The sequence below is a fragment of the Plectropomus leopardus genome, chromosome 5 (assembly GCF_026936395.1).
Source record: "Plectropomus leopardus strain MGB_pleo_1.0 chromosome 5, ASM2693639v1, whole genome shotgun sequence".
Classification (NCBI taxonomy): Eukaryota; Metazoa; Chordata; class Actinopteri; order Perciformes; family Serranidae; genus Plectropomus; species Plectropomus leopardus.
The window spans coordinates 28,395,166-28,417,222 of NC_142180.1; the positions used below are offsets into that span (position 1 = coordinate 28,395,166).

The following is a 22,057-nucleotide window of genomic DNA, read 5'->3' on the forward strand; positions in this document are numbered from 1 at the left end:
GGAAAAGATCATGTTTTGGCATAAAAACCCAGGTTTGGATCACAAAAGCTGCTGGAAAATTAGGGATATGGGGTAAAAACACTTGGGATCAGTGGCTCAAACACTGCTGGAAAACTCCATAAAGGTACAGCAATAAGCCCTGAGATCTGTGGCTCAAAAGCTGTTGGAAAATTCTGCAAAGGTTCGAAGTGGCTCATTTGCCTAAGGTCGATAAAACACCCGGGTTTGGTGGCTCAAACACGGCTGGGAAACACTGCAAAGGGTCAATAAAACACTTGGGATCCATGGCTCAGATGCTGCTGGGAAATGCTGCAAAGGGTCGGTGAAACCACAGGGAATCAATAGCACAAACACCAAAGTGTGTATTTTTTAAAGAACCGGGAATTCGGAGCAGTGAGTGTTTGTTTTTGGGATGATAAGCTTTTGTAGAAACAGGATTTTATTCCAGTAGAACATTTTTCTGACTAATGGGGCTTTGGAAATTTGGACTGTTGAAACAACTGCAACAGCAATGGCATATTACTCGGTTGGGGCTAGTAAAATCTTTGAGTCACTGTTGGTTGGTGGCCTACTGGTCAGCATTATACTTGGGTATTCGTATGGGTAAAACAAGATGTGTTTTAATCAGTGAGCTTTAGAGGTGTTTGTAAGCTAATTTGATTACCTTCAGACAGAGCCAGGCCAGCTGTTTCCCCCTGTTTCCAGTCTTTGTGCTAAGCTAATTTAGCTGGCTGCTGGTGACAGCTTCATATTCAGCGCAGACATGAAAGCAGTGTCGATCTTCTTATAAAACTCTAGCAAGAAAGCGAATAAGCGCATTTTCCAAAATGATTAACTTTCGCTTCAAATAACATGACTGCAGTTTACAGTTTTAATATGACCGCAACAAAAGAAACAATTACTAATACTTTTCAAAATGTAAAAATCCCTCAACGGGTGCACGGCTGAGGACAAAGACATTTGCATGGCAACAGTACTGCCAGACCCCCCATACTGATATTTGTGTGCAGCACCCAGACCTTTGGAACTGAACTACAGTGTGACTTCACGCCATTCTGACCAGACATGTACCCCGTCACAGTAATCTCACATTATGACAGGCTGAAAGGTTGGCCTTTATTCACCCCAAACAGCCACTATTCATCCCCGACTCTCCTTTCTGTTCACTGAAAGGGCTGAGTGGCCTCCTGTGCCACTGGAGGGCTCGTCTGTGTGTAAATGACCTTGATGCTCGGGTGCATAGTTCATAACCGCAGACCTTTCATCAGACACGGGGAGGTCCTCCACATCAACGCCTCTCCTGCTGTGAGTTTTGTCATGATTATGATGAGGAGGGGAGATTAGGTCTGAGAGCTCTGATGGAGATGTTACCAACACTTAACAATCAGTACCAGGCATGAGACAAGATTAAAATGCCATTTTTGCATAATTTTGGAGACATGATTTTAAAAAGGTTTGCTAGTGTAAGGGAGGGTGCCATGACTCGTGATTTATCCACATTTTTTATTGAAGTTTACCAAACTCAGCATGGACCAAGGCACTCAAATGATTGCTGAAATGAATCTAAAGAGAGTTTGTTCTGAGATGTTGGCCTTGTATACAACCTACAATTACTGGCCTTAAGGGCTGACAGCTGTTTATGATAAGTGGATCACAAATGTACCGATATCCATAATTCCATACAAAATGAGCTGAATATGGACTTGAAACGATTACTTTTTCCCTTCTTCTTCTTTTAACAGTATGACTACAATCCAACACAAAAAGTCGACAATAACAATAAAACATCAACTTCAAACAGTTAAAGAGTACAAAATGTTTTAAATATATTAAATGTTCTATTAGCAACAGCCGTGTTGTCGAGAAAATGTTAGCAAGACTTAACAGAGAGGCAGTATGTAATACCCATTTACTACTGTGTACAAAATTAATGAAGTTGCTCATACGTGACATCTGCTATTGCTGCTATAATGCATTAAATGACTCAAAATGTATATTATTATTTCACGACTGAATTAAGGACCAAGAGTCAGAGACTAGAGACACAATGCATTTTTTTTTCCGATGCTGATTTCTAAATCTATTAGCTGTGAGTTGGTCTGGAAGAAGCAGTCCGACAGAGGCATGCACAAAAATACAAAAGGTCATCTCAGGAAATCCAGCATGTTATCCCAGTAGTTAGCTTAGTTTCTGTTGTGTTCTTGTCGTACATAGACATATACAGACAGAACAGTACGTTAATCAACGTTTGACGTTTGAGTCAACAGAGATTTTTATCTCTTCTGTACAGTTCAGGTGGAGATCAGTAACTCTTCTTATCCAGTAGCGTCAGTACAGTTTATCCCAAACAACAGTTAAGATATTTTGTAGCAGGGCCATAGCCAGGATTTTAGAAATACTGAGGTCATGAGTTCAAGTCCCACAAATTGTTCATCAATTAGTTTTTTTCCCATGTTATATTATAATTATTGAGGCCAACCACTTAACTCCAAATGAGTTGCTTTCTGGTGGAGAAATGCCATTTTTGGCATTTATTTGTTATTGGTGGCCAATATATATGCCAATATGTGAATTCAGTAAAATAAAACCATGTATCATGTATATGTGAATATGTGCAAAGCTGTTGCACAAGAAATATTAAATGTTTTTTGTTGTTGTTATTTGACATATTATGTGATAAATTTCACGTGAGACACCTGAAAATTACTCAAAATGGGATTTTTTTTTTAACATGTAAAATCGTGGTCCATATGTGACCACGTGGTATGTTACCTCCTAAATTCCCCCTGAAATTCAGAGAACATAAGTATCCCCAGTGGTAGCAACGACCCTGATGAGTAGCTATTTCCAAACTATTCTCAGTGCAGGTTGTCAAATACATGAATTGTCACGCAACTGGAAGTCTCATCACAACACACAGGCTACACAGTTGAAACACATTGTTACACGTGTTTGACTTCGTAAAATGGTCAGTGTTAGGATTAGGCAAAAAGTGTATTGTGTTAGGTTTAGAGAATAAAGTTTTGGGTTAAAAGTATTTTTGTCACGTAAAGTGGCTATAAGTATGCAAATTGTGTAACGTTATGTTAAAACAAAACTGACTTTTGATTTCACACTGGAGATGAATTGTGGTCTCCTGAAGGTCGGTTTTGTTTGACCCATCCACCTCACTTCCCCTCTGCCCTGAGTGGACAGCGTCAAGTAGTGCCGCAGAATGGTTTACATTGGGGTTAGTCGAAAGCCCAGTGCATCTCCTAAAAACACCAAAGAGGGCCTTTGGCATCAATATCACAGATCAAGGGGTGTAAAAAGAAGTGGTGGTATTTGACGCCCTGGGAATGAGAACAGGCTGCTATTTCAAAGTTTCTTCTTGTTTAAGCTGTGATACTTAGAATTAAAATATCATTTTTGCTGTACCAGATGCTTCTTTCCTATTGAGCTGAGCATCTAAATAGTCTACATAACAAACCAGTGAGCCACATTTTGTTGTTTCCAAGCCTTGCTGTCCCTTTTAAGTCCTCTTAAAGTCACCCAAACACTGCTTTACATGCAGTGCAGAAACACAGACAGATACTGTAGCCAGACAGACGCCTGGGGATAATATAATACTACTGTATGTTTACTGTATTACTGAACATCATTAGAAAATGGAAAAAAATAACTTAAAAGTACATATTATACTAACTCTACAAATGTTACAACCCTCAACAAATGTACATTTATGTGACAGGAGGATGGAGTAATAAAAATAAAGATGGCGGTCACGGCTAGATCAACGCTAGTGAGAGGAGGCAGGTGAGCCGGCCAGTCGCCGGTCAGAGTTCAGACTTGGGCAGCTAGGAGGGGAGCATGGGCAGGAAATGAGTAGATGGGTGTCTTCGACGGGCCTTGTGACCTCGCCGTGGCTTCCCCCGCCCGTTCAGCGAAACAAACATCTGCCTGCCACCGTGCTTCCAGCGGAGGGAGGCGTACGTGTTGTAGCCATTCTCCTCAATGCGCTCCTTGAACTTGCAGCTTGGGTTGTACTTCACCTGTGATCAGAGGGAGGACGACAGAGAGGTTAAAGAGGTTAAAACAGATGAGTGAATATAGCTGATTGCTATTCCTGCTGTGCTATGCTAGGCCAACTTCCAAGAAGTGCACAAAGGTTAATGTCTGTTGTTGCAGTAAAGAATTCCCAGGTGTCTGTAGCTGATACAGTTTTTGCATTAGGTGTTAAGCTTGTTTTTTTAAGGTAATATTTTAGTGTAAAATTGGTTCATCTAAATTGCTAAAACAGCATTTTGTGTCTAGCCATGCAAATACTTTTGAGGTTTTGAGATGTCCACCTCTGAAACTTCTTTTCCATCAACCCAATACAGTTTGCTTCAGTGGAATATGGTTTGTGCTGCTTAAAGCACTAAAGAATTAAAATCCAAAAGCAACAGCTCCTTCCAGAAACAATGTTCTGGTTACTCGCAGTAATCTAAAGATCCCACAATTAAGCTTGCATTGGGACCAATCCCTGAAAACTGATCACTGACTGAAACTGATCACTATGTGGTCTGTGAAATATCCTGAGAAACTGGGACATTGTTAGTGGACTGAAACGTTGCTATTTTTGAAAGTCAGTCTTTGATTGTTTCAGATGCGGAAACAAAGTTCAAAACCTCAAAATACCTCATGATACCACACGTTAAACCTCAAATATTGAAAATAATTAGTGCAAACAGAATCCTTAAAAGTCCAGTGTGTAGGATATAGGTGGGATATATAATATAAAAAGTGTGTTTTCTTTAATGTATAATCACCTGAAAATAACAACCATTGTGTTTTGGTAACCTTAGATTGAGCCATTTATATCTACATAGGGAGTGACTCCTCGTCTACAGGGTCCACCATGTTGCTCTGCCACGTTTTTACAGTGGTTCAGAACAGAAAAAAAAAACATTGGCTCTGGATAAGGCCTTTTGTGTTTATACATTTTCACGTCTTTGTGCTTTTGCATCAGCCACCATATGAAGTAAGCCCTCTGCGACAAACAGTGTCAGAAAAACACAGATATCGAAATGGGAAACCGCTTTATTCATTGTTTTTACCAGTTAAATCATCAGGTTGTTAGTATTGGAGAGGAAGAGACCTCTGCGGATGATATGTCTCCCAGTGAAAATCTCCTCAATGTCAGAGTCTTACGTTGTCCGAGAAAAAGGGTGATCACATATTAGCAGGTGCTGGACCAGCAGCCTGTCTCGGATATGCCAAACTGCAACACTGATTTATAACATAAAACTGCTTTATTCAGTATTTATGCTGGTTTAAATAACTGCATATGTTTGTTATGGTAGCGAAGGAGACCTCTGCGGATAATTCAGCTCCTGGTAAAAATCTCCTGATTTTCTGGATCAGATAAATGCTGAGCACACATTATCAGGTGCTAGGTTAGCTGCCCATGTCCGACATGCCAAATAGTGTAGGAGAAACACTGTTTTGTAAGATAAAACTGCTTCATTCAATGTTTTTACCAGTTTAAATTTCCTGCTTTGTTTGTTTTGAAGAGGAGGAGACCTCTGCAGATAATTTGGCTCCTGGTAAAACCTCCTGAGCAATGAACACTGAGGGAAATCTAACCTGGAGAAGTTTCAGCTGGTTGCAGTCTGCAATTCTCACTGCTATATGATTCAAAATCCCCCTACATCATACACACGGGACAGTCAATATACTCAACATAATCAGAAGTTAGAAATAAAAATAACACCCCCTTTTAATCGACATTTAATATGAAAGTCTGTCAAAATCATTGTATATGTCTTCTGATCCTGTAATTTAAGTTATGAACTGTGTCTTTGGGCATCCTGATCTGTGACGGTAATCCAACAGTCAGAAAAGCCACTTTTTCATGGGTGGTTACCACCTCTTATCAGTTAGTCAAAGAGTCTTAAAAGATATTGTAGTGACAAGAGGTTCTGCTGCATTCCCGTTTCCAGATCGTTATCGCGCTGCCATAATGAGGCCCTGTCTGCGATAGCATCAGGTTAGTATGAGAGTGCCGTGATTCACCTGCCTTTTTGTTATTATGGGAGGATTCAGGCCCGGGACTTTATGTCTTATTTACTGCGGTAAAGGCACTTCTCTTATCACTGCTGCTGACTGATTGCTTGTCCCTGATTTCTCCTTCTTCTAAGATGTAAATACATGAGCTAGACACCACACACCTCAGGTCTGATGTGTGGCTGATTTTAACAAAGAGAGGTGATTACTTTTGAAAGCTTGCTGTGGGAAATAACAATTGGCAGATGGCACGCGAAGACTTTTAAAGACGCCCAGCTGGCTCTTTGTCCTTGCTGGATGGTGTCTCTTTTTCTGCTATTTATTTTGACAGTAGAAAAAACCAACTCAAGCTGCAGGTATCATCAACCGTGGCCCAGGTGTACAGCCATGATTGATTGTAACACTCTGAACTTTCTCTGGACTTAGACTCCCTTCACTTCAGCAGAATCAAACATGTTTGGGTAGGCACCCATTTCAGACCCCTATACCTCCCCTACCCTCACCACCCTCCTCCCTTTCCCAGCCCTCCCATCTTGACCTCCAGAAACAATGTTGCTAGGTTGTATACGCACCGATCCAAAGAGCGTGCCTTTCTTGGACATAGCTAAGTACAGCCCGGTGCTGACAGATTTGATGGCAACAACTCCCACACTGACAGATCGGATTTCCATCAGGCCTGGAAAATAAAAGAGGGAACAAGAGTCTGGGTTAGAAACATCTAGCTTTGGGAGTTTCCCCATCAAAAGCCACTCTATCATTAGCGATTAGGATACCAGACAGCCATATGATCTGGGGAGAGAGAGCACAAGACAAGAGAGTAACACACACATTCACAGGACATGCACAGTGGCCCGAGAGAGCTCCCTTTGTTAGAAGACAAGTCGAGCTTAGAGCATTTAAAACAATTTAAGGTTTGATATGGGGCCGGGCAATATGGCTTTAAAATAATATTGCAATACTTTTTATTTTTTTAATTTTACATCATGATACACAATGTATGCATCGTAATATTTTGAAATCTCCTCTAAACTACTATAGATTACTAAAATATAAAATTATTAAATGAACCACAGTAATATTGCAATACTTTTTTAGATTACATCATGGTACACAATGTATATGTCTCAGTATTTTGAAATCTCCTTTAAACTACTGTAGATTACTAAAACATAAAATTATTAAATGAACCACAGTTGCAGTTATAGTAATAAAACTAGCTACTGTCAAAAAATCATATTTAAATAAAGTGCCATTATAATAAAATTGAATATAATACTGTTATATTAAAGTTAAACAAAGTACTGTTAAAATAAAGTTAATGGAGTACTGTTATAATTAAGGTAAATTAAGTACTTTTGTAATAAAAATGAAGAAATGCTGTTATATAAAGTGCTACAATACCGTTGAAATAAACCACTGTTACAATTAAGTTAAATAGTGTCCTGCTACAATAAAGCTAAAGATAGAACTGTAAAGACAGAAAGCGTAATCACTGGTGCATTTCTTTTACAACACCAGGCTTGTCTCAGGCTGGAAGTGTCCATGTTTTTTTCTGAGAATTTGAATCCTCCAGCCTGTAACTTGTTCGCAGTTAGGAGAAAGTTCAGCTGTTACCAACGCATCAGTTAAAGTGAGGATGTATGTTAGCTGTGAACAGACATCACACCTCTCCAGTTCCTATATTAATTGCATTTACAAGATGCAAAATGCGACTAAATAGTCGCATTCGGAGCACTTTGGTTACAAATACATGAGCGTCACCTGCTCACATTGTTTTAAACCCGTGAAGTTAAATTGTTACCGTGGCACCATTAAACATGAAGATTGATCCATTGTGAGCAGCAAACTAACAGCTCTCTGGTTTCTATTTTAGTCTAACAGTATTTGCAAGATGCACTGGTGCTCCATGGTTGCAACTTAGGATGCAGTAGCCTGGATGGGTGGAGTGTGTGTTTGATGTATTTGTCTGTGAGAAGGAGAGAACTGCAGGAGAAAGCGAGAAACACAAACGCTAAAGTGAGTCTCATGCAATTGACTTAAAAAGATGTCCTGACAATTTATACTTGATGTACACAGTATACTCATTTTATACATCCTCTGTGAAAAAAAGCTGCAATACATTGAGTATACTGAGATATATATCATATATATATATATGCGTATATCATATCAGAAAATAAAGTAAATTGTATTATTTTCTTAATAAAACCTAATTAAGGAAATTTACCTATGCACCCCCACAGTCTCGGACCACATCGTAACAAACACTTCTGTATCACACAAATACACAGCGTCAGAGCCTGCACACAGCCAACCCCCCTGACTTTAGATGTGACACTCCATCCTGATGATGCCCAGTGTTGTTTACTGAGGGACGCAAAACCCGTGTCTGCCGGCCACTTAAGCAGCCACTCCAACTCACTTCACCCCATGAAAAAGCTGGCAAGCTTTTGGGCTAATTGTTTCCTCTGGGCACTGATTGCAAACAAGTCCCATGTGGCTCACCCTTGATCTGGTTTGTGTCTGCATACAAAAATAAAGGCACACACCCATTGTCATGGCTACAACAGGGAGATGTTTTGGAGATGACCTGAGGGCTCACCGCAGGGTTCTGAATAGCAGCTAATTGCTGGAGATGAAGCTCTCTTTTGGATGATATTTTTCTGGCTTTATGCAACCACTTACACCTTCAAAAGCGCCCTGATGTGGTCTGCTATCTGATCAGAGCACGAAATCTTCTTTTAACACCCCTGAAAACCAGGTTTGTGCAGAGAAAACATGTAATGTTGTTGCTCAAAGGCTTGGCACCGCGGAATATTTGTGAAAAAATGAGTTGTTGGCTTTGGAAAGATGCTGTAAACATAGCACCAGATCAAGGTGCTAAAGGACAGGGTGACCGAAAGCTGGTAGGAAATGTAAGTCATAAAAGCAGCAGTGGGCCACCGGCCACCCAACTGACCAACCCCCAGCTGCTTTGGTACAACCGCAAGTCTTTTGCAGGGCAATGACTGAGCAGTCTTGCTGGTTAAACCCATCCAGCAACGAAAAATAAATGTTGACACCAGGGGTTTTACAGGTGCTACTGCCCCTGCATTGCAGTTTTTTCTACCTATTTATTTGTGCAAATTCACATTTTGTTTGGAAAGAGCGGTAAAGCTGAACTTGGCACAAAGGCTCGACTTAATATGTTTTTAGATTAAATAATGAGTTTTATATTTGTTTTAGAAGAGGCTTGAAAGGAGAGGTTCACATTTTTCAAGTCCATCTTAATACACAACAAGTCCTTTAGATTAAATGACCAAATATGTTGTTTGTCCACACCCTCTAGAATGACACATAGAAACGTTTTCTGATCTAATGGATCGTATGGCAGGATAGCATCATTTGTTTATACCTGACAGAACCATCTGTTCTGTTTTATGACGTTTTATGGTTTAGGTTTGGTCACAACAATGATTTGGTTAAGTTTAGGGAAATTTCATGGTTTGGGTTAAAATAAGTACTTGGTTGAGCTTACAGAAACATTGTGGTTTAGGCTTAAATTGCTACTTTGCTAAGCGTATGGATGCTTCATTTTCTTGGGTACAATAGTAAACACTTCTCCTAAGTCCCCACCAGACACATTTCAAAGTTAGTAAAAATACTGACTGATATATATTGATATTTTCTGTTGCATGATTTTCCACATAAATTGTAAAAAAAAAAAGTCACTCTGAAACTGGGCTGGAGGCAGATCTACTCCTTCTCCATCAGTGAGAAATTCGGGATTTTGCCTCTGCCTCACCACCGCTGCTTACGATAGATTTCACTTTCACTTTCTGCGTTCTCCAGTGTTGGCACAAAGCTAAAACAAAGTATGGAGACAGGTTTGAGTGTACAAGACTAGCACTAGATTGACCAGTGAAAGAGCAGTGCACATCAAATAGGCTCGAGCTGTATCATGGTATTACAGTACACCAGGGTATTTAGAAATCCCGAAGGTATGTTTTTCAATACCGTCATAAATACAGGTGGTTCTCTTTGGATTAAACTCATTGTGTGTAGTGCACAGCACGCATCGCCACAGCTCAGTCTCTGGTCTTTACTACTGGAACAGGAAGCATAGACCCCCAATGATAGAGGGATAAGTTATGGGGCTGTAAAAAGCCAGGGGCATATTTGCAGCAACGGCTGGGAGAGACCATAGGAAAAATGTCAAGGCTTTTACATCTAACTTTTCTTTTTTGACATTTTGTTATGATGAGTTAACAAGGCAATAAAGCTTCTTCAGTCTTCCTTGATCGAGTGAAAGTTAAATTCAAAAGGTGTACAGCTGCATTTTTCTCCTTAACAAGGAAAATAGGTGTGAGAATATAACAACTTTTGCTGTGAGACAGCGCACCGTTGATTGTCAGTTGGACAATAGAAGCTTAAATCAGTTTTCTGTGTTTCAAGTGTGGTGTTTTGACACTTGACTTACTACTCTGCTTCCCTCTTCATTTGTATGGCTACTAGAGGTCTTTCACTGTCACTTCAGCATAAACTGATGTAATCTTGGGGCTCATGCTTAAGCAACTGATGCTCTCATTCTTTTTGGGAAATCAGTCATTAAAGCAGCACCGAGATGCCCTTATATACTTTGCAAGGGTTTTTGGTTCGCTGTAATTGAACCTCTGGTTCACACTGGGCATCAAGAGATCCCTTTTTGTCGTAATTTGATGTAGAGTTGGGGAACAAAATATGTATTCCTCACTCTGGCGCTATTTTTTCTCTGACAGTGTTTTTGTTTGAAAGGAAAGGGAAAAAAGGGAAACTGAAGCTGTAAATTTGATAGTTGCCCCCTTGATTCGACAAACCCAGACTGCTGATTTTAGCTCATCTTTAGAATGCAATTTTTATACAAGGACAGTCGATTTTGTTCCCCATAATGTAATGATGTCAACAAGATCACTTACAGCCAGCCAGTATTCAAAACAGACATGAAAATCCTTTAAAATGTTGTGACATCTTATGTTGTAAAGATGACACCAACATGGTAATCTTATATTCTGATTACAAAGGTGCTTCTGACTGCTCTTCTCTGTAGAATGGCTGCTAAGACAATCAGACTACTGGTTTCAAAGACCACATCTGAATGGCTCCAAAACTTAAAAACACACATCTGCTGCTCCCATCACTCCAAACACGCAACTATCTCAAACCTTTTTCCTGCTCTGAACATCTCCAGTCGTGCTTACCAAGTGAGGTCATCTACTCTGGGCACAGACACAAAGAAGTACAAAGAGGAAAGAGGAGGAAAGAAAAGACGAGGAAGGTAAACAAACACAAACTCCTGTTGAGTGTCTTTCTTCTCTGACAGGACCGTGTAAATGAAGCCCTCTCTGTGCTCGCCACAGCTGCAGACAAGGAGGGGAATGCCTCAGCCGAGTCCATCCAGGTACCGGCCCAGCTGCACCCCCATCATTCCTGCGCTGCCTCTGATCCTCCGAGGAAACATTAACACTTTGATGGCAGCCTCCTTTTTACGAGCTGTGTTTACAAACACCGGGTGTGCTACGGTGGCACCTGGAGCGTGCAAGGGACTCATAAGCAATTAGCTGAGGCCCGGCTGGTGATTGGAGTGCTGCAAGGATTTATGGGGGATTAGTCCAGGCCAATGAAAACCGCTGGTGCCTGAAAGTGGTGCCAGCAGTCATTGCCATTATTTGTTGGTTTGAGTTCAAGGCACAGTAGGTGTGTTGGAAGGATGTTTGTCACATCTGAGACATTGCAAAGAGTTGGCCGTGAACAGTCAAAACTCGGGTTTTAAAAGTTGAAAATTAGAATAAAAAAGTATTCAACAAATCAAGTTGAAGCGTTTATCTGTTGCAATATGTATGTTTGTGTTAGGGATCATTTTGTGAAATGCTTCAACAAAACTCGCAACTATAGAACTTTAAATGTAGTCCATTTTCTCCTCTAGTCTCATAAGTACCTTACATGTCATTTCATTCATACATGCTGGTGTAGCAGCCAGCAGACACAAAAGATCTGAGGACATGAAATGGGGATTTCACATTGTCTGGAGGAATCACTTGGGCTGTGGACGCTTGACCACACATCTATAAAGACCAGTTAGATCCATATAACTCACAGTCCCCCCTTTGAAAAGTCACTCCATTGTGTTGGAAGCCTGAGAAATCAGAGTGAGGTATTTCAGGCTATTAGAGGGTTTCCCTAACTGCTGAAATCCAAAGGTCACTTTACTGGAGGGAAAGGCTGTGTGCTGAGTTTAACCTGTTGACTTGAAGAAATGTGCGGTAGTATTGATGCAGTTTTCTAGAAGTATACCTTTTTAAACAAAACTGTCTATAGAATTGATTGATGGCAGTTTTTTTTGAGAAATCCTAAAACAATTTTTAGTGATGTTGCAGCCACCCGCAAACCAGTGTAAATTTCAGTTGAAGGAAAAGGACCCCTCTCTGAATATATGGAACATTTTCAATTGTAGCAGAGTTCCCACGGTCATAAAAAAATCTGTAAAAGTCATGGATTTTTACAATCACATTTTCCAGGCCTCGAGCAGAATAAGTGAAAAGTCATAAAATGTTTGGAAAAGTCATGGGATTTTGTTGTGTGTTATGAAATAGTTACAGCAGTTTCAAGCTGATAACCTGGAAAAGCTTTTAAACTTTCTTCAAAAAATGTGTGGGAACCCTTTAATATGCGTTGATGCGTGACTAGGTTTTGTTTACCATCGAGTACATTTCTTCATTTTCACCCTGTGTTACGTCTCTCCCTTCATGTATGCCAGCCAGCTTTTTATCATGGGTACTTGAAAAGTCATGAAAAAGTTTTCAAATTTTGTCCTTGGAATTGTGTGGGAGCCCTGGTGCATTGTCAGATTTTAAAGACATTTTATCTACTCAAAGGGAAAGAAAATATCTAGTTTGCTCCAATAAAATTGCCTTCATTCTAGTAAATTAATCAACTATGTTGAGAGAAAATGCAAGTATTCTGGAACTGTGAATAAGTTTCATTCAATACGTGTTTCAAATCTTTTAACAATATCACACTTGGAAAGAACAGAGAGAAACAATGGAGACAAATTAATTCTTTGTCCCTGAGTTGCATTGGAAACTGAAGGTCACTTCTGCTCTGCGTTCTGCTGAGCAAGTATCAACTGATGGCCCTATTGAGCTCATGAAAAAGGTACTTTTGGCCTCCCACTTGCAATTGGCAAGATCTCTTAACCTTTGACATGTTTTGGCTGGGACTGTCAATAAGCTCAAGCTGCCATTACAAGCAAATCCTGCACTATACATGTCTAGTCAACTGTGGACTTGCCATTTATTTCTCCTCTATGGGATTTTTAAAAGCATAGAAAACGTCTTTTACCCAGTCTTTTTTTTTTTTACTCTTTCTTTTCTTTCCGTCCCCCATTTTTTGGACGTTAGCCCAACGTCAGATCATTCAAGCCTTTTCTGACTTTGAAAAAAAAAGGCAGAAAGGAAAGAGAGAGACACTCTCACGGGGTTCCCTTTTGTCAGACTCATGGTATGGGGGAGGAGGAGGGAGCGAGTACAGGGTGAAGGTGCTGGTTATAAGATGGGGGTTTCGGTGGTGGGGGCTACCAATGGCTGCTCCCTCGAATAAGTCTTTGTTACTCACCTGAGAGGTGAAGAGCTAGACAAGATCTTATTAATGACCAAGCATTTTGAATGGGGCTCTACAAAGTGTGGCAAAATGGTTCCTTTCATCGCAAATTTAAAGCAGAAAAGAGTGAAAGACTGAGCAAAGAGAGAGTGAGAAAAAGAGATTTTTCTGCTCCTTTCCTCCTGTCTTCTTTTTGTTCCTTTTCCCAGGTCTTTAATTTCTTGGGTTGCCCCCTTGAGCAGCCCTCCATGGCTCAGTGCTCGACCAGAGCAGAGCCTGGGAATCTCGGAGTTCCCGCTGTGCTCCTGCTCTTGATTGACATACCTTTTCAATTATTTCACAGTTTGCTTGCTTTTTAAACGAAGAGGGCCCTGTTGTTTTTTTCCTTCTGCCCTCCTTTTCAAAACACAAGCTTTTCATGTCGGGTCTGGGCTGCCGGGCCTAATGGCTGTGACCAGCACCTTTGATCTGCCATGACCCCCTCGAAGGGTCTGGTACTGGGCGAAGCAGCCGCCTGTGTGTATCAGCACGGACAAAGGCTGCATCACTCACTATTGCTTTAAACACCTTGAGAGATTACCATGAGAACAGGCGCTCTAGTGGAGGCCATCACAGGTGGTGTGATATGGAGACTTGGACATTAACCCTTGAATGTACAGTAAAATACCACCAAATGACTAGCAAAGAGTTTTGGGGAACCTGGACACAATTTAGGTTTCATCCCCCTAAAAAACCCTATGTTATATCCTAGTATATTTTTGCAACTTTGGCTTGTAGACACCACTTCACAGTTTTTATATATATATTTTTTTATTTTTTCGAAGATTCGAAGATACATTGCATGCACACACAGAGATTGTGCATGCAAAAAAAGGAGGTACACTCTGCAAATAAATAAATAAAATAGAAGCAACTCTTACTAATGCCTTTGTAGGTCATGTCATTTGTACATTTACAGGCATAAAACACAAGCTAATCTGTCATTCATTTGATGTTTTCAAATACAGGCTACAGCAAAAAAATCTGTCAAAATGTAACTTTGTGTTGCTCGCACTGATGGAAAATTTCAAGAATGTTCGAGGTCTGACACTTCGTTGTCCCTCCACTAAAATTCTCCATCACATGTCCTTTATCTTACATCTCTAGTCCCACTAAAGGCCTTAGTATGCTTCAAATAAAGTCCTTGTCAGACCTTTTTTATATTGAAATGAGGGGCGCTGCATCTAAAAAGAGACATATCCGGCAGTCATATCAAATCTACGCAGAGAAGAAGTGGTGACGAAGGCAGACTGTTGCGTTACCTGTGTCTCAGCCAAAAAGTTGCACCTGAACAACCCGTAAAGACTACAGCCAAGGGCCAACTAGCACATTCATACTGCGCCTACGTGAGAGGAAATAACTCTCCATACCAGCAGGAACGGTAGTTTATATTTGTCATTCAAATAAACAAACCAGAAGACTGAAAGGATCAATACAAGACCCCAAAAAAGTTGATAGTGACCCACGAGGACCAACTGTGCAGGAAATACCATAAAAACTTGGAGGACAGATGCTTGCCAACTGTTAGACCTGTTCCATATACCATAAGCAGACCGTTGCCTTGGTGTGTCAGGGCCTTTAATACGCTGGCTTAGCGTGTCACTGTGCACATGGAAAAGAGATTACATAAAGGGTCAGAGGCTGTTAGGCAGCAGAGTTAAAAAGACCTTTATTTGTCTCTATTTTCTCAGTGATAAATCACCATTTGAGTCAGCCCTTTAATATCCAAAAAGACGACAAAAGGTTATAGCTTTTCTATTATGCAGGTGTTTCATTCTTCACACAACAACACAAACTTCACTTTTCAACTGTACCACGAAATTTAACATCATGACTGCCTACGAGTGTGATTCATTGTGTTAAGACTACAATGACATGCAAATAAAACAATTCTGTGGCAGTGTGATGCAGTCAGATAGAGGCTGTGATGGCAGGGTTTTTCTTCACTTTCCCCACAAAGTTTTGCTTTTAGATGTGATCAGACGACATATTGTACAACCTAGTTTGTTTATAAGACACTCAGGTTTTTAGGTGTACACGACACAGCCAAGATATTAAAGGAATACTTCACCCAAAAAAATGTTTTGTTTAAGTATTTCAATTACTCACCCAGTGTTACATTGAATTTGTAAAGAAAACTTTCTTCTTGAATACTTCCACTAAGTGGAGAATCAAAAACAGAAAATTCTTGAGGAATTTATGTGAAGAGGGGCTGTATTGAAACAACAGCAAAACTATCAAAACATCAGTTTACAAACTCCCACATGTGCAGCATATAATGTAAGTGTCATTTATTTATTTATTCAGTCATATGCTCAGTACTTCCCAAAAGTGTATTTTTGCTAGTAGGGTCTCAGCAAAAATTCATATGCATATACATATACACAAATTGTGTGAGAGTTTACCAATGGATGTTTTAATATAGTTTTGCTGTTGTTAAATATTTGACCCCTTTTTCCCTGCATGAATCTAGAATTTTCTCTATTTTTGGATTCTTCATTCACTGTGGAGAGTTGTGAGAAAAACAAGTCTTTCACAATATTATATTTACAGTATATAGACCACATAAAATTCATTTCGCATACCAGAGATGCATGCTGTCATGGGATTTTTCTGATTATACTGCCATTAAAAAGAGATGTTTCACTTGCAAAGAAAGGAAAATCTGATTGGGATCAGGTTACCCCGCGGGCTGAAAGGCAGCCAAAGAAAAACAAGCATACATGCACACTGCCCTTTCATTTAATTGTCCATAAAGCATAATCATGACTTTGATTTGGGGCAGAGGCCATTGTTTACGGCCTAACAACATAATGTCGATCCACAAAAACTTTGATTATGGCCCTTGTGGTGACTGATCAAATCCAAAACAAGTGATGTGTCAGCACAAAAATCACTGTGTCAGTGGGTCAGAGGGCACGTGGGAAGCATAATTACTGCTCTGCCTTCATATTCAAACATGCTGTGACAGAGAGATATGTTTAAAATATATACAAAGGACTAATTTGTTGAAAAATCAGAACTTATGTTTCAGTCAATTACTGGGTGTCTGTGTTACGTTCCTAAGTGTCGGAGTGAGTGAAAGAAAAACCCAAATACTTCATATTGATTGGTAGCTGATGAAGGAATGCCCCGTCAGGAGGCTCATCTTCTGACAGTACACAATACAGTGATATCCTGTGTGGCATGCGATACTGGATTGGTGTGTGATACTGGATCAGTGATGATCTCATTGCAGTGAGTGGCTGATATGAAAGCTGATCTTCAGTTTGCTGTGAAATATGACAGTGCTGTGGAGGCCATGAAATAATTTATAGGAAACAGTGTCCTGGACTGAAATAGTTTGAATATCATTTCATTGTCCACTCTCGTACAAAGATGTAACGTAAATTTAGGTAGCCTGCCATTTTTGCTGTGAAGGTGAACAGTTCAACATGAGGGAAAGCCAAATTTTGAGCAGGTTTTGGAGGATTTTGCATCATAAGCTACATGATTTTCACATATATAAGATGGATCAGGTCAGGGATGCACAGAAGGGAACAACTCATACAAAAGACACTTAAATTGAGTCAAAGACGACCAGAGTAAACAAAATCCTCCTGATGAAACAGGACATCAGTGGAAGACTGAGTCTCTACTGGTAAAGTATACTTTGTCAACCAAACTTTTGACCCCTGGGACGGATCCACCATGTGGTGCTTGATTAGCAGACGGTGTAGAATTTCCTAAATGGCTTTTTCCATGGCTGAGGGGAACGGTATGATTTAAATGTCTGTTGGTGAAAACAGTGCATATATTTAGGCCTGCCCCTTGAAAGTCGGAGATTCAAATCATTGGTTGGAGACCCTCATTTGACTGAGATTGCTTCAAGTCGAGCGGTCTCTTTTTCGTTTTGCTTTTTTTGCTTGTCAGTGTGCTGTGCAGTGTACTTCTGGGTATGTCTTGGTCCCCAGATTTTGCTGTGGAGTGAGTACTTTTGACTGTTACGCTACTCTTTGCAGCTGCAGACATGCAGGCAGTGGCACAGAGGGAGGGAGTGACTTCACCGTAAGGTGAAGAAGTGGTAAATTTACAGCTCACAGCAAGTTAAAATTATACAGTCATTGGCATTTGAATGATATCTATTGTCAGCAAAAAATGTTGCGAATTTGAGTTATGTCATTAGTGCTCTTAGCTTGTTTACTATGAACATGAACATTACTGTCACGCTGAGTGTCCTGCTAAGCCTCTCAAACTTTAAAACTTTGTATGAAAAAAAAAAGACAAATCTGATTCGACTTGTCGGGTACAACCCTACATATATTGATAGTGGTCTAATGCAAATTATTAAAACAACCAATAGATATATGAGCAAAAATTAAACCTAAGCTATGTGCTCCTTCTACCAGCATGCGCTGGGTACACCAGGTTCAGGCCTGCTCACAGATATGGCTGGGCCCCTGAAAAGGTCCTCCCTCCATATTTGCTTTACTCATATCAACACATGTGCTGGTCTCTCTCCTAGTTCAGATCAGTAAGTTCTCAGGTCTTGGAGCTGGTCTCCGCCCGTCTGAAGTTTTTCCGTTAAAAATAAAATGTGGTTCTCACTGCTTATATGTAGTATGGGCATTAATATTGCATGGTTAGGGCCCCAGAAAGCTTTTCCACTTTTCTCCCACTGACAAGGTTGCATTTGTTTTCCTGCAGCCACACACAGCAACCAGCCTTTGTCATTTACTTGAGTTGGGATGATGTCAGTGTAAAGGACATCTCTAACTTGGTGGTCAGCTGTGTGCTTTTCAGGCATGCTAGTATTTCAAAATGTCAAGAATGATGTTGAACAGAGACGTGTTGTTTTGGGTGCACTGCAAAACAAAGAACCGGACTACTTTACAGGCAGAAACTTCAGAGCATGACGCACTTTTGGCCCCACCCCAACAACCGATGTCAGAGCAGGTGTTTTACATCTGCTTTTAAAGGCCAAAGTACCTGCTTTGACATGACTGATTGGAGTGCCACAATGATTTTCTGCCCTATATCTTAAGTAGCATTAATAATTAGGTCTTCTTTGATCCAAGTTTTCCGTTTTTAAACAGCTATTAGGCGGTTGCAGGTCCATTTGAAACATTTCGGTTAAGGTCAAAGGGAAATATTTTATGTTCTTCTTTCTGAGGTTTGCTCCGAAAAGGGTTAGATTTCAGTATGTTGGTTAAAGTTGAGGATTTTCTCTGGATTTCCCTTTCATTAATGTACAAACACCCTGGTTGAGTCACTGTCTGTAATGTTTCATACACATAGTGATGAAATTATGACATTTATTTTTGTTGAATAAGTGTGATCAGGCTCAGAATATATATGATGCAATACCTTTATTGGTTTTAATGGTACAACCAGTTCTGGACAGCAATATAACATTTACAGTCTCTTTAAAGGGAGCTGTGAAGGCCACTCTGAGAGCTCTACTGTTTCAAGCAGAGGAGTCGTGCTTTGGTGTATGTATGTGTATGTCTCACATGCAATTTTATGTGTGTCTGTGAGTGGCCCTCTGTTACAGAGTAGAGCAGTTGTCGGTCTACAGGCAGCACCTCCATCCCTTCCGACAAACTGTACCTGTCTTTCGCTATTTCCTCCTGTCTCCCACCTACCAGCATGCCTTTCACTGCCTGTCTGTCCCTCACTTCTCCTCTGTCATACCTCTTTGGTCTCTCTGTCTCAGTCTGTTTCTCTCCCTGCCTGGGTCACCCCTCACCTCCCTCCCTCCCCACTGGCCTGTCTGCAGCGGGTCTCCGGACATGCATCATACCTATTAACTCTCACAGGACTGGGATGATTTATTCATCCCTTAGCTATGAGATATGTCTGCTCTGAGCTGAGTTGGGGTGGACTGAAAACACATACAAAACATACAGCCTGCAGTTACAAATCTCAGGTTTTTGTCACTTTTTAAAATATATTATTTTTTTTAAATAGAGGCAAGATTAAAACAAGCTAAGGTTGGGCTAATTTCTCAAACTGGTTGATATTAAGCCAAACACTGGACTGGCGAACAATTTTTACCAAGTCGACCTGTACTCTTTCACAACTCAAATACCGCCAGTTGCTCAGGGATTTTAGTGTCAGTCACTGTGACAAAGAAGTACCTTACGCAGCAGTATGATACGCCACTGCACAGGGTCAGTTTGAAACATTGAAGGTAACAACATTATATAAAGAGCTGAAAGTCCATATCTGACTATATGGTCTGACTATCTTTATGTAATGTCGGAGTTCTTTATCCACACTGAATCCATTGAATATGCAGTTCTGTTACATCATGTAAACAAACAACGAATCATTCAGCTGTATGCTCAAGATCAGACCATAGACATATGCACTTAAAAGATGGGTGAGTAGCCTACTTGCTATCTTTCTACATTTGTAGCATTACTTTTTAAAACAGAAAACACATTTTACATTGTGATATTTACTGGAAATAACATACAATATAGCCAAAAGCAAATAGCCCAACTTGTTAGTAGCAATGGTCATTTACCTGGTCGAGTAGTCCCCCAGCCACCTGCCACCTTATTTAGGTTTTTGAAGTAAATGAGGAGGTATTGTGTAGATAATTCTGCATTTCAACTTCATGGATCAGTCGTTTCTTGTCTACTGCAGTGCTTTCAAAGCAAGCGACAGGAGTAAATAAAAACACTGGGTCCAACAAAAGTTCAGTTCAAAACGACATCTGCAGTCAGATAGGACACTTCTTTTGTCAACCCCAAAACACATGAACTTTAGTAAATATACCCAGCCTGCCCCACTTTTCCCCCCTCCTACCTCTACTGAAATTTGATCTCCCTTATGTTGCAGTCACCAGCCTCAGCACCACAGTAAATTGGCCTGTCAGACGCTAGTGGCTTCGTTGGTGTGTTTATAAACATATTATGTTAATCATGTTGTCATATTCCTTATAGCGCAATATGAGTTGTACGTAGTGCTGTAACGCCCTCAGCATAGTTTGCTGATGTTGCTTACTTTTAATTTGCCAGATTGTGCCATAATGGTAAAAGCTGGTTTGCATAAACTTAAACCAGTTTAAGCTTGCACACCAGAATGGACTGGCAAAACTGAAAATTGACCTGACTCTACTAAGAAGGATAAAAACTACCAAAAATTTCCAAGATACAAAGTAATGAAATGAGCTGAACAGCCCTTCCTCTCATTACCCACCACATGTTAGTCAAAGCGGCACATTCAAGCCAACCTGCCAAGTAATTCAGTTCCCTTAAATGAGCTCAGACTGTCTGGAGGTCTGAACAGTGTTTCTCTTGCCTAATTTAGCTCCAAATTCCTGGACAGTTAGGAGTCCTTCAACTTGACTCATGTTTGATCAAACAAAATTTATAAAATACATAATTAAAGTAACAGCAAAGGAAATAAGAAACAGGATTATTTTTTCACCTTTCTCTTTTTTTGGACACACTTGAACTTTCGCAGATCCAAACATGCTGTCACTCTCTAATTCACTCTGTACACACGGTGTGCATGTGTGCTGCCATTTAAAAATGACTGTGTACAATCAGTGTCCTCTATACCTTGAGGAAGTAGGACACAGGGAGGGCCGGTCTGCGTGTGTTGTGTATTTTTGTGAGTATATTCCCTTGCATGAGACACGCCCCATCAAAGAAACAAGGACGATGGATAGAAAGGACAGGAAGCAAGAGAGAAAAGGCTGGCAGAGGGCTGAGTCTTCCCTGCCCACATATTACTTGCTGTTCCCGCATTCCATTAAAATCTCTGGAGGGATGAGAGTCAAGATGAGGCTGATAAGATTATTTTTCTGCTGTCTTTTTAATCTCTGTCCATATTCAACAGCCAGTGCCTTTTGTTCAGCCATGGCTGTATTATTATCATTGTTATCATCAATGGCTTAAAGCTCTTCCTTCACTTTAAAATGACCATTTGAATATCAGTTACTCACTGTGTTACGTTGATTTCGTAAAGAAAACTTTGTTTCTTTTGCATGCTTCGGCAATGAAAAGAGAATCCAAAGCAGGATAACATTCATTTTGAATGGAAGTATTGAGAACCACATTTAATATAGCAAACGTTACCATTTTATCCCTTTTTAATTGCTGCATCCCTTTGTATCATTCTGTGTCCCCTCTCTAAAAGTCTGAGGTTTTTGCGGGTCCATGAACACAGTGCAGACAGAACTTTTCAGTAGTTCTTTTTTCCCCCCTCAGAAGTTTGTCAATGGTGGGGTGGATAATCCATAAGTTGATCTATTTAGAGCTGATCAAATCAGATCGATTTATGAGGGTAGCAGCTGCTGCAGAGGTGAGTGAATTCAAACATTTAGACTAAGCAGAATGATGAGAATGCGCCTGACGTTCTGCTGCAGTGTTATATTTACAGT

At 40.3% G+C, this 22,057-nt stretch overlaps 1 protein-coding gene across 1 annotated transcript in view; it reads right to left on the reverse strand.

Moving 5' to 3' along the window:
* Nucleotides 1-886: 886 nt before the first annotated feature.
* Nucleotides 887-22,057, reverse strand: part of fgf22 (fibroblast growth factor 22) — a 39,110-nt gene continuing 17,939 nt past the window's right edge. The window contains exons 2-3 of the mRNA XM_042484026.2: nucleotides 6,600-6,703; nucleotides 887-4,031 (exon numbers count right to left, since the gene is read on the reverse strand). Of these exons, the coding sequence (XP_042339960.1) occupies nucleotides 3,837-4,031; nucleotides 6,600-6,703 (299 nt within the window). The 3' untranslated portion in view covers nucleotides 887-3,836. The remainder of the gene's footprint in view (nucleotides 4,032-6,599; nucleotides 6,704-22,057) is intronic.